Source organism: Phyllostomus hastatus, unplaced genomic scaffold (genome assembly GCF_019186645.2).
Source record: "Phyllostomus hastatus isolate PE091 unplaced genomic scaffold, TTU_PhHast_1.1 phas_contig_34, whole genome shotgun sequence".
Classification (NCBI taxonomy): Eukaryota; Metazoa; Chordata; class Mammalia; order Chiroptera; family Phyllostomidae; genus Phyllostomus; species Phyllostomus hastatus.
Window position 1 is genome coordinate 63020213 of NW_025333857.1, and position 13922 is coordinate 63034134.

General features: G+C 45.5%; 1 protein-coding gene across 2 annotated transcripts in view; it reads right to left on the reverse strand.

The window, feature by feature from the left end:
- The window catches only part of ASTN2 (astrotactin 2), an 821211-nt gene that overhangs the window by 173611 nt on the left and 633678 nt on the right, over positions 1-13922 (reverse strand). For both annotated transcript variants that reach the window (XM_045840430.1, XM_045840429.1), the window contains exon 17: positions 3185-3450. In XM_045840430.1, the coding sequence (XP_045696386.1) occupies positions 3185-3450 (266 nt within the window). The remainder of the gene's footprint in view (positions 1-3184; positions 3451-13922) is intronic.

The following is a 13922-nucleotide window of genomic DNA, read 5'->3' on the forward strand; positions in this document are numbered from 1 at the left end:
TCACTGAATCTCCAGAGCTGAGTATTATAATGATGCTAAGGGAAGCTGGCACTGTTCAGACATGGGTGATCAGACTACTAAGCAAAGAAGAAAGGAACTACCACTCCTCTGTCACCACACACATTCCAAGAACACATCACAAAATTCCCAGGACTGGGCTTGTATTGTGCCACATAGCAGATGAAGAGAGCATGGCCCAGAATGGCGGTCATTGGGGAAAGCTCACATGGGGCTGTTAGTAGCCTCACTCACCTTGGCAGCTGATTATGGAGAGTTCAGACCTGTACAGCTATCGACATGCTGCTTTTTTCAATCGCACACACAATGGTCTGACCAACCTTGGCATTTACTGGAAATTTCAACAGCCTCCACAGGTCTCCCTGCTTCCACTCTTACATTTCCATAATGTCCTCTCACCCTGAAGCTGAGGTGTGGAGATACAACGTCTGTCTAGAAGATATCCAGCCATGTAATACGACAAATAGATTTCTTGAAGAAGATACAAGAAGCACTGCACATAGGACAATGATATTTCAGTTCCCTTCAAAGTAGGCACCTTGGGACCTCACACAGTTCTTCCAATTACCATCAGCTGCCCTGTCGTACTCTCCTGAATCTCATCGATTGTCTGAAATCTCTTCCCTTTCAAAGGTGATTTTAGTTTTGGGGAAAACCAGAAGTTGCAGGACACCAAATCCAGGCTGAGTCACCTGGGTAATTTGATGTTTCACCAAAATACTGCACAAGACGTGATGCTGAGTGGGTGCATTGTCATGATGAAGCTGCCAGTTGCCCATAGCTGCGGCCTTCTGAATCATTTGGATAGTTTCTGCGGAGGAATGTTCAAGCTTAACCCAAAATTTGATGTAGATCGTTGCTCTACTCACTCAGTCATTTTGATGTGATGGCCACACAGTACACACGCTCACTCAGCAGCACCTACCACCCCCACTGACTGGTACAGTGAGGTCGTCATTGTTCATGCATGTGTGTTGTAGCCCACTGTCCTTGGCTGCCACGTTACAGCAATGCCATTCAAACCATTCTCATTATATTAACAATGGCTGGACTTTTTCTGGACAGTCCTTATATATGCATACTTGGCATTTCTGTTGGCATTACTTAGGGGACCTCTGATGCCCAGGATTAGATTACTTGTAACGCTTGGTTCACGACTCAGGCTCATTGTTGCACTGCACATGGTTATGTTTTATGTAACATCAAGTTAGCGTTAGTTAGTTAACCATCTAGTTTTAATATTCTAATAAACTCCCACAAATCCACTGCCCAAAACACCAGCCAGGGACTTGACTACTTACATGTACAAGAACACCCTCCTGACATCGGCCTGCGTCCCCTGACTCCAGATCACCATCATCCTGAATCCGATGGTCATCATTTCCTTGATTCCATTTTTAAATGGTTTATTGAACCTGTATTTATTTCTAAAAGGTAGTGTAGTAGGAGTGCACGTGTATCTTTTTTAACTTTAAATAGGAGAAAAGGTATCACGCTGTTTAAACTGTATCTTTGGGACTCGTTTTCTTCATTTAATATTATGTTCATTCATCTTATATAGTCACTACAGTTCATTTGTTTTGGTTGTTGTCCAGGATTCCATTGTATGCACATTCCACACCATAACTCCATCCCATTGATGATCATCTGGATTGCTTCCGGAGGGCTCCTTCCACCACACACATCTAATCCTATCAGCCTCCTACTGATCATTTATCTTCAGCACCTCAAGGCCCTCCAGACAGGTCCAAACTCCATGGTCTAGCTTACGATATCCTAAGTGACCAGGCTCCTTCTTACCCCACTGGCCTCATCTCTGCTTTCCCTCCATATCTTAGCCTTAGCCATGGGGAATTTCAGTCTTTGTACAGAGGACCATGTTCTTTTCTGCCTCAGGTAGCCTACCTGATATGCCTCCTCATCCTTGTTCTCATCACCTCGTTGTCCTCTAGAAAGCCCTACCTGCTCCCTCACCACCCTCTGGCATTTACTCAGCCCAGCTGGATGCTATGGGAGAGACACATTCTTCCCATAGCATCCTACTGGGTGTGATGGTCAGTGGCCTGCCAGACTCTCTCCTTTGGAGTTCCAGAGCTGTCAAGGAGTTTCTGCAGAGAGAAGAGCGGGAGCCAAGCAGAGATGCTTTAGCCACCTTCCCCTTCCTCACTGAAGTTGTGACATCACTATTCCTGGTTTTATGAATGGGGGCTCCTGAAGGCTGCACTTGGAAAAGTGTGCCATGAACATGAGTTTGCAAACCAGTGAGCCAGATCACGCGTATGGTCTGCCAAGCCCTGAAGTGCTGCCATTCAAAGTGAGAGATGCAGAAAGAGGAAAAAGAGCAGGCATGGTTTTACAATTAAGCCTGTTGTCTCTGGAGCAAACCAACTTTCAGGAGATCACTAAGTATCTTTGAAGGTTTCCCCACTTGTAAAACAGGTATGACATTAAAATGAACCCTATAGAACTGCCATTTTTGCAAGTAAAAGATGGCCCAGTGCCTGCAGTTTCATATGAACCCACCCGGTATCTGTAAGAAAAACATAGCTTTGAAGGTTGAATTAAATAAGATAATCTAAGTATGGCACTGAGGCAGATACCACCAGTTTTTCACCAAGCTCACATCTTCTTCGCCTAGATACACAGGTGGGACACGTTTCCCTATCTCTGCAGACAGGTGTGCCCAGCAGCTGACTTCTAGCCAATGGGATGGGAGCCGAAGTGCTATTTGCCACTTTCAGCCTCGGCCCATTTAAACCACTCCCATGCAACACCCCATGTTCTTTCTTTTTCCATCTTAAACGTGGAAACATCAAGTTGATGTGGCACAGGATGGAACAGGCTGGATCCCTGCACTACTTCTCCGAGGAAAGCTACTCATAAAATAAATTCTATCTGGGACTCTGCACAACAAGAAATAAACTCTACTGTATTAAGCCATTGAGATTTGAGAATTTGTCAGTCATAGCAGCTTGTGTTACCAAGCTACTTATGTACGTAAAACATGGTGAGGCATTGATAAACGCTAGTCATCACGATGATGATGATGATGATGATGATGATGATGCCGCCAATGACTACAGTTCCAACAAACAAGGGCCCATGGGGCAGGAGGTAGGTGGGTTGGTACTTAGATTTGACTCAGTGACTGTGGCAGGGGGCTCACCTCCTTGGTGCCATTGTCTTGGATGAGGGTATACAGGGGGACCACGCGGTTGATTTCCAGCAGCACCGGTGTGGGGCTCAGCTGCTCCTTGCCCGGTCGGCGGCAAAGGTGGCAGGTAGATGGACAGCGGCCTTTCTCCTCACAGCGGATCTCCACACCTGAGATGAGCTGGTCATCCGACAGCATCTGGGCCGTCAGCAGACCTGAGAGGTAGGTGATGAAGGGCATGGACTTGAGCTCCTTCTTGCTGCCCAACTCCGTGGTCTCTGGGGAGGGAGAGATACATTCAGTACTGTTCAAAAGGTCAGACTCTTGAACCCATAAAGAGTCCGATGTGCTGGCAGCTGGTAGCAACTCCAAAGGAAAAGATGGTAGAGGGGTTTGTTTGTGATGCTTTATTAAGAGCACTGGCCTGAGGGTTCAGAGACCAGAATGGAGTCCTGTTCTACTGTTTACATTAAATGTGCCCCCACGCCCTCTGCTCTCTTTGGGCCTCACTTTCTCCATATTTAAAGATGGTAGGCTGACTAGAGGGTTCTCCAAGGATCTTGCAAGATGTTAATATGCACGAATATTTTTCCCAGAAATCCTTCCTGTCTACCGTCAATTTACAGAATTTCTACCTTTCTTTTATGAATCATCTCCAGTCCTGTATTTTTCATGAAGTCCCATGTAATAGGGGTAACACAAGCTTTAGAGTCAAGTTGATTTCAGTTTAAATCTCAATGCTACTTGATAATAGCCATCGGCCTTGGTAAAACCTCCAAGAGCCTGTAGTAATTAATTCTGTAAAGTGGGATTAATAATACAAGCTGCAACAGCTATAGGTAATAACTGTGTTAGAAGGAGGTGGGCCTGTCTGGAAAAGACATCACTTCCCCTTTCCTTCTGTACCCATCTGTTCCCTTGGTCAAACTCCTTTCCTGCCTTCTTCACATGCACACTGAGATCGGATTCACACATGCCCTCTACGTTCTGTCTCTCTGGATCCACACACTTAGCACCTCCCACATCTGTGCCTTTGCTTACTCTGCCTGCTTTTCCCCTCTGCCTCTCCAAATCTGTACCACCCACCCATGCCCCATTCCAGTGTGACCCTCCTCAGGAAGTCTCTCCTTTCCCTAGTCCTTCTTTTCCGAGTATTTCCACTTATAAGACCTTATCTTGTTAAGCTCATTGTCTCTTCCCATTTTCTGCTGACCTCTAGAACCCCATAATCAGGTCTTGGAGACCAGGGGCCATGTGTCCCAGTCCTTTCCCCTCCTCATCTTCAGTGCCTAGCATGGTGCTAAGTATGTCTTTGAGACTTAGTGAAAGAGGGGAGAGTATAGAACTCTGAATGGCTAGATGGCATTCATGATCGAGTCAAAGGCTCCAAAATTCTTCTGAGGAATTCTAGGGATCCTTGGAAGCATCTCAGCAGCTACTTGACAAGGGCAAGAGGAAAACCAAGCAGGAACAAGAACTCTGAACCCACATCTCAACTTCAGACAGAGCAGTTCCACTTTTCTCTGTTTTCTAGACTAGCCTTCTACATAACATGTCATAAGAGGAGAGAGCTCAGTGGCTATATCAAAAAGCTTGAGGAAGCAAAGTGATTTGTACAATCCAGAGGGTTCTATTTACATCCTGGATTATGTGAATGGTATCTTCAAAGTTGTGCAATGCACAGTCTGAGTGGCAAAACAGAGGGAGCCCTGCACCAAGGGGCAGAGCTACAGATGGCAGCTTCTTCTAAGCCTGGTGACATCAAGGCCAGCTCCTGCCTCGGTGGAGCCAGGGTCCCTGGGCACCAGGTCCTGGCAGAAAAAGAAGGGTGGTCTCCTTCTCTTGCTCTGGGCTTGCAGTGACACGCAGCTGAATTGGAAATGGGCTTGCCAATTAGAAATACAAATAAATGCAGCCTTCATTCATTATTCTCTGGGCCCTCAGGCCTGGGATCTGGGCTCCACCTTTTCTGTCTGGCTGTCAGCAAATGCTTATGAACATCAGATCAAAGGCTCCGGGGGAGGAAGACGAGGCGTATTCCAGCTAACCAATCCTTCAGAGGGATTAAAGATGGGTAGTTACTAAGATAAACAAAACAAAGCTGTAAAGAAGGCCTCTCAGCAGCTGGGGAGATGGAGACAGACTTATACACAGACACGTTGAAAGAAGACGATGACTTTGGAGTCCCGAGGGATAGCTTTGGAGAACAATGACTTCAAACTTGGGAGTGAACACCCATCCAGAAGACAAGGGGGAGGGCATATTAGAGCTGCAAGGACATTAGGAAGCAGTTAGCACACACTCTGACCCACAGGTCAGTAAACTATGGCCCATGGGTCAAATCCAGCTCACTGCCTGGTAGTGCAAATAAAGTTTTACTGGAACAAAGCCACCCTCATTCTTTTTATTGTGTATGGGTACAATGGCAGAATTGAGTGATTACAACAAAGACTGCATGGAACCACAAGCCTAAAATATTTACTATCTGATCCTTTGCAGAAAAAGTTTGGAAACCTTTGCTCTCGCCTTAGGTTATAGATGGGAAAATGGAATCTCTGACAGAGAGCCACATTCAAGTTTTTACTTTAATGATGGATGCATTAAAGTGAAAACTTTGGAATTAATTAGACCATCCATACACTTATAGATTGTGCGTCTCCAAGGAGAATAAATAAAGTGGGACATCTTTTCTCCATAAAACATCTTTCAAAAACTATTGAAAAGCACACCTTTGAAAAAAAATACTAATCCAGTACAATTCTCCCACTTTAAACAAGAAGAAATTGTGTCCCAAAGAAGGAAAATGACTTTCCAAGTTCACACTCCAAGTGAGTGAGTGACTCTTTCAGCACATGACCCCAGACTGATAATCAATTCACCATTGTTTTTATCTCTTATTTTAAAACATAGATGGGCAGCTTCTCCTAGCACTTGCTACATGCACATAATTTAACTGAGAAGGAATGCAGTGTTGTTCTGGGAGTAAGAGATCCCCTGGATCAAACAAATACTCATTGCCTTTGGGTTAAAGATATAACTATTCACTTAACAACAAAAGAAGCTATAGATCTTTGCTGGTCTGCTTTCATCTAATAAATTGTTACCTTTTTCAGTCTATCAGGTCAACAAGTGGGGCTAGAAGCCCAGAGTGCGGGCTGCAAACTGCACTGAAGTAGCAGTACAGAATTTACAGCCAAGCTTAAGGGCTGGTTTTACAAAGGGAGGGCACTTGGGTATCGTCTGGTCCAGCTCCATTACTGAACAAGTAAGGAGCCCAATACCTAAATGGAGAAACGAATTTACCTCTAAGTCCTGTGCACACTTATTAACAATGGTTCTCTTTGCAAAGATTGTGTCATGCCTAAGTTATGATCTGGATGAAAGCTGCAATAGGGAAGACCATTAGCCATTCCATTCATTACTCCTCTGTAGACACTACAACTGCTAAAGCTAATTCCTTCTGATCCAACCTCACGCTGTGGCTAAAGTTTTTTTAAAAGGTGAAACCTATATTCTCCCCCAGCTTAGAACTCTTCCATGGCAAATCACTGCTCTTGGGATGAAGACCAAATGCCTTAAGACGGCATACAGGTAACACGGGATGTAGACAACCTGTCTGCCTCTCCAATCAGATCTCTTATCCCGTTCCTCCTAATTCTCTTACTTTCAGCTACACTGGCCTTTAAGTTCCTGGCATATACCCTGTGCCTTTCTTTCTCAGTCTCAGCAAATGCTCTCTCTTCTCTGCACAGAAGGCTTCCCCCCATTCCACCCCTACCTCCTGGCTTCTCCTGGCTAAATCCCACCCATCCGTCAGATCTTAGTTCAAGTGCAATTCCTCAGCAAGGCCTTGCCTAAACTCCATCCCCCTGCCACCAATCTTTATTAGGGTTTTACATTAAAGAGCTTCATACCACCTATCACCTATTTCTGTCTCCAGACTGAAACTTCCAGAAGGGCAAACACAGTATGCATCTTGCTGATTTTCATATCCACTTTCCACAGTACCTGGCACACCAGTAGGCATTTGATAATACTTTCAATAAATATTTGTTGACTCTGTAATATAGGTACGCACCCTGATCATTGTGCTCTTATCAAAGCACGGATGAGTCTAAGAGCCAAGATTTGTGAATTTCACCATTGATAATTAATTGATGGCTCCTAATCCAGTGACCTCTTCCCAAAGCAAAATTAGCTTTCTCAATAGGAAAGTTAACAGATGAAGAGCTGGATCAATTTGCCAGTTGTTTTGACTCCCTCTAGGTTTTCACACAGGTCCTTGCCATCGAGGGGATGGGAGAGTTCAGTTAAAACAGGCTGCCTTTAACAGGCAAGGATAAAGAGCATTTCTGAAGAGACTTATCCTCTGTTCACATTTCCCATCCCTCTGAACAATGCTTCCAAAATAGGATCATGTCTGGTTTCAAGCCCAATTCAGTTCCAATGACACTACAGCCCATTCATTTGAGAACCTGCCAACTGAACTCTCTTTTTTCTCCTCCCAAATTCCTGCTGGGTATTATTTTGTTGCCACCCCAAAAGCCTCAGTTGAAGTGACAACTCCTTGTTGGGAGGGCAGCCAGGGCGTTTCGGCAGGAGGTGATGGCACCACTTGCCCTCATCCAGAAAACAAAACAAAGGCCTCAGACTGAGGGCTTCTGGGAGAGCCAAAGTCGTGCGAATGTTTGTTCAATATCCAGCAGCAGCTCGGGGCACTGCCTCCCGAGTCAGACAGGCTTGCTTGGCTTGAAGCATTTAAAGGCTCCACAGGGACCAGAGGGGCTCAAATTAGAAACATTCAGGGTGGGAGAAAGAGGCTGAGACTTTTCTATCACGGAGAATGGCCTCTGATCCAGCAATGGCCTCCCAGGCATTGCTGAAATGGGATCATTTCTGAGGCGGAGTCACGGACTCCTGTTGGAGGGAAGCGATGGCTCGGAGGCCTGACTCAAGGACCTGCACACATGTCCTCAACAAAGGGAAAGGAGCCAGCCGAAATGCCACCGACAGGGCCTGCACCTGCGTGCTGTGCAGCCCGAACTTCTCAGCCCAACGGTCAAAGTTCAGCACCGTGAGAGTGCCAACTACAAATAATAGTACCAACCTGAAAGCGTGATGGTGAAGATTAAATAAGGTGCCTGGCACAGGTGAAGCACTCAATCGGTTTAGCTATTATCATTGTTGTTGCTCTGGTTGTTATAATTACTATTACCGCTGTTGCAACAGGATGTTAACATTAACATTTCTATTGAGACACCGAGAGGGAATAGAGGCGAAGCACCAAAGCCAAGCCCCTATATGCAGAATTTACAAAGGAGATGAATCCTGACTTGTTTCATTACTCCAGAAAGCCCAGCCAGAACAAGGAAATAAAACAAGGTCAGAGAGCAGACAGGGCGGATTCAGGGAAGATTTACTTTGCAGAGAGCTATTATTACCTGATGGTTAGAGTTCCCAGCACCCCAGGTGGGACATGTAGAACCTGCTACCTTCTAATCCCAACTTTTTGAGAAGGGGCCTCAAGAGCGCCTCTTGGAGAACTTGCTATGTGTTCTTGGCAACTGGGAAGATAGTGGGCTAGGGTCTCACGCCACCTGCAAAAGCTCTCGTGGGCTGTGGCCACAGAACGGGAGGGGCTGCACAGGAATTAGCCCCAAATCCAGAGGTTGCCAAGGTGAGAAATGTGTTAGTATTTTCCCTGGAAGAGATGCAGAACCCATAGAAGAAAGAGTTGTCCTGGATCCGTTTTGAGTTCTCCCCAAGAATTCTAAAGGGTTGAGGGTTCCCCACAGTGAGGATTGCCAAGGGGTGGGCAGCCAGAGAAACAGAAGTTAGAGGGAGATCAGCAGTAGCCAGCCAAAAAGAAATCACAGGTATTGGGAGAAGCCCCCGGCAATGGGGATCACTAAAAAGCCCCCCAGAATAAGGGCTAATTTAAAAAATCTGTCAGGACCAGAAAACACAGAGTCAGGTAGAAGGGTCCCAGGGCAAAGGTGACCTTGCTAATCCTTGCCACTTCTCTCTCCTGCTTTGACCTTGGAGGGAGAGGACAGAGGAGTGCAAGGTAGACATACAGAACAAAGGCCAATCTTGTTCCACCTCTTAAGGCCCCCGCTGGGGAGGGAAAGGAGATTCCACTTGTCAGGTGTAGAATCAGGTGTAGCACTTTGATTAAAATCTTTGACTGGGCATCCTAATTCCTGATTTGAAACTGTGTTGGCAACTTAAAAATGCCCCTACCACTGTCCATTCCATGAAAGTGATAGTGGATTAGATGTCCCCTGCTAACATTTTCATCTAGCAGCAGGGGAATACTATCCCACTGAATACATCACGAGCAGTGTGGAGACTCACACACACACACAGCAAACCTCACTTTATTGGATTTCACTTTACTGCACTTCTCCGATACTGTGCTTCTCCCACACTGAAGGTGAGACCCTCCGCCAGCAAAGCGATGCCAACTCACTGCAAGCTCAGATGATGGTCTTCATGTTTTTAGTAATTATTTTTAAATGAAGGCATAAAAATTATTTATTTGGACATAATGCTATTGCACACTTAATCGGTATAGTATAAAATAACTTATATTCACTGGGAAAACACAAAAAGCTGTGTGGCACTTTATTGAAATATTCACTTTACTGCAGTGGTCTGGAAATGAACCTGCAATATACCTGAGGTATGCCTGAACTTTTGAACACTGCATATTCGGAAACTGCATTTTGATTATTCTCAACTTGTATTATTAACTGAACCATTTACACCATCATATCATTATAGGGCTTACCATATTTTTAACTTTAATTAATGTTCTAGTTAAATTAGTATCTGTCTCCCCAACTAAACTGTGAGCTCCATAAGAGTGAGGACTCTGCTGGATTTCTTAAAAAGATTTTATTTATTTATTTTTAGAGAGAGGAGAGGGAGGGAGAAAAAGAGGGAGGGAAACATCAATGTGTGGTTGTCTCCTGCATGCCCCCAACTAGGGACCTGGCCTGCAACCCAGGTATGTGCCCTGACCAGGAATCAAACCATCAACCTTCTGGTTCATAGGCCAATGCTTAATCCACTGAGCCACACCAGCCAGGGCATGGACCATGCTGGTTTAATGAGCATTTCCATCCCCGGCACAAGAGATCACTCTCTGATGTAGAGCAGACAGTGTGCAGGTCAGTATCTGAATAATTGAATAGATGGATGTATAATCTGACCCCTTTTCCTTTAATGCCTTGCACTCACGTAACACTTACCAGACTTCAAACCTATTATGTCAATATATCATGACAGACCAAAGGCAGATGGTCTAACTTTACTTCATTGATGTACAAGTGGCAGCTCAGAGAGAGAAGGTAATTGGTTCAAGGCCACACAGCTAATAACTAGTCTAGTGTTTTATACCAGGTTCTACTGCTCCTTCTATTGTGCAGCACTAATTCTCACTCCTGCACAAGAAGTCTTCTCTTTTGCAAATACTTAGACCTTGCCTGTTCGTGCCCTGCCCCCTCCCCTCACAACACGTCCAGGCTCCCCACCTCTTCCGTGGGCTAAAGGATCTCATGAGTACTCAAGCACCTCAAAGGTCACCCAGTCAAAAATTCCATCTAATGAGTCATTCCCCACCAAATCATCCTCCAACTTCCTTTGGACACGTCTAATGATGCAGAACTCATTACATCTTGAGTTCCATTATGGGACAGCTCTGTTTATATCTAGATGGCTTCCCACTGAGGAACTTTATTTCTCATCCTAAGCATCAGGCCTAGACCCAGAGTTATGCACTTTATGCTATTTGCATGTCTTCTCTGAGGTACTCAAGCCTGCCCCCTACTGGGTGGGGATGCTAAAATCAACCAACCAACTAGGTGGGATGGATGAACTCTCCATCCCAGAAACTATGGGGCAGGCTTGAGAGGCTTCTGATAAGGTGTGTATGTCTGAGCCTGTGTATGGTGTGCATATTTGAGGAATGAAAGGGGAAACCATAGTGGAGACTGAAAAGAAGACAGGTCTATAAAACTGCCCAATTTCTAAGACAACTGATCTCCTAATCTAACTTAATTCACAGCTTCTTCCATAAATACACAAGTGATAAACCTAATTACAGAGGGGCAACTATAAACCACAGAGGGGCAACTATAGCATAGTGACTTGCTTGGATTTGAATTCTGGCTCTTTAATTTCTAGCTGGGTGACCTTGGACAAGCTGCTTAACCTCCCTGAGCCTCCATTTCCTCCTCTGTAAAATATCCATAATGTTAGTTCTTAAATCTTGGAATATTTGGAGGATCAATAAGAAACAGAACCCAAGTAGCGATTTAGTTCCAAATTCTAGGTTTTCAAGAGCATCATCGGAGGTCATTTAGTCCAGCCCTTGGTCACTGCCCCAGTATTCTTCAATTTTCGTGCCCATCTGAAACGGTAAATATTCCCTCGTAACCTGCTGGTGCTTTAACCACACCGCCAGGAATTTTTCCTTGAACGCCTACTTCCTACAGAGTGGAACACAGCAGACAAGGGCAAAACTGGATACTTATATCTAAAGCTCTTGAATTAGATGGTCTGATTTGAGGGCCTGGGCAAGTCACTTCACTGCTCCCACCTTACTTTCCTCATTTATAGGTGGGGACACTCATCCCTCATCGAACTGCTCTGAGCATCAAATGTGGGGTGCAGCCCTGGCTGATTTACACCTGGGTCACTTACGGTCCTTCCTATCATCCTGCACAGTGGAGGTCGTAGGCCCCTTTTACAGATGAAGGATCCGAGGCTCACTGGGACATGGAGGGCACTTGAGAAGAAAACGCCTGTTTCAAGTGAAAGTGGTCCAGTCTCTGAGGAAGCAGTTACATCTCTGAGGATGGTCATACTTTTTGTGGGCCAGGGACTCCTGGACACGGATCAGTAGCTCAGAGGTGGCTGATATCTTTTGTTTGCTTGTTCGATATATATCATTATATAAAATATACCTTTTGTAGGTACAAAAATACCCATGTGGTTCTTCTGTGTTATTTGTCCTAAAGAAAGTAAGAGACACAGTGAAGAATCCCAGAGCAACTCAACTCAGTGGACCCAAAAGTGGGCCTTCCCATAGACGAAGATGTGCTCAGCGTCCCTCCCCTTTCCCACTTTTTTTTTTATCCCTCTGGCTCTTCAGTCAGCAGTAAAGCTTAGCATTTCCTCCTGCCTCTGGAGACAAGGTGGGCTTTGGCCCTCAATGGGAGTCTTAAAAGAAGACCATGTGTGATGTCCTGCTGCCCTCTAGTGCCTGCTTAAGAGGATTGCTCTTGGGAAAAATTTTGTTGGTTCTTCGATGCCAGAGAATGATTACTGTGTGCAAAACAACTTGCTGTGTGTGCATCAGAGAAGACCGTAAAGGCTGGGCTCTGACACAAGGAAGTCTAGTGGAAAGTACAAGTCTTCCGAACAAGCATTTGCTTAGAAAGGCCAATTCAGGGCCAGGTTGGAGCTAGGCACAGGATGGGGATCACAGTAGTGAAATTATGCATAATGATTTGTTCCAGTCCTGGGGGTACCCAAGAGTACAGATTTGATTGAGTATATCAGCTAGGAAGGAGAAGCCAGAAGAGAAGGAGAGGGAAGGGGCTTGAGATAAGGCAGAGGGGAGACCATTGGTGGAGCAGGATTCTGAAGGTACTGGGAGGAGATGACCTCCCAGGCAGCAGTGGAGAGGATATGGTCTGAATGGGAGGCAGACCTGGGTTTGAATTTCTACGCAGGCACCCGGGGTCTCTGGGTACAGCTGTGTGGGTTGGGTGCTGCATAACGTGACAAAGCAGGAGGGTGACTGAAAACTGAAACCAGCCTCAGGCAGCCCCCCAGCTGAGTGCCCACAGGGTTGAATCCAAGCGACAGAGCACCATTCCCTAAATCATACAGACGGTGACTATGGGCTAGCTGAGGCTCTGAACCTGACCATGGACAAGCTTGAGAGACTTCCTCTCTCTCTCTCTCAGAGCCTCTGCTCTTCTATGTATAAAATAACGACAGCATCCCCAACAATGTAGAGCTACTGTTAGAATTTAAACGAATATATGCTGTACCACCCAAGGAATTTCAGTTCTTACTGTTACTAGTGTTATGACAACCTAGTTTTATTTTTAAGATATGGCGGGGCAAGTCCATGAAAAAGGGAGAGGGCAAAAAGGAAATCCACATTCCCTGAGCTGCTATTCTTCTTTGCCAAGCACAAGACATTAGGAATCTCATGAGTCTTCATAATCGTGATTTGGATGAGGAATAATACCATTTTTATAACTGTATGCTACAGCCGGGGAAACTGAGGTTCTGAGAGGGGACAGACTGCAGCCCAAGGCTACACCAGGCACTCAGGGTCTGACGCCAAAGCTCCTTTTCTGCCCAGTAGAGCGCAGAAGCTGGATGAATGGGAAGATCGCTTTCTACTCCCTGAGATCCCATTCCTCTGCTCTTAAGAACTGTACTCAATAGCACAATCAATAAAATATATTTAAAAAAAAAACTGTGCTCAAAATTTATCCCCTTAAGGAAGGATTTATCCCCAAGATCAGTTCCTCCTCAGTTCTTTCCTCCCTCTTCCAGTAGCTCCTCGGGCTAGGGGTCAAGGAGGAAGGGCCCGAAGGAATCATTTCTGGACAGGGATGAGCAAGCCCAAGCCTCTGAGATGCTAATGACTTCCTTCACATGGAAGGTCCCCGATCGCCCTGCTAGAACAGGGCCATTTGGCAGGAGAGTAGGCCAAGGGGCA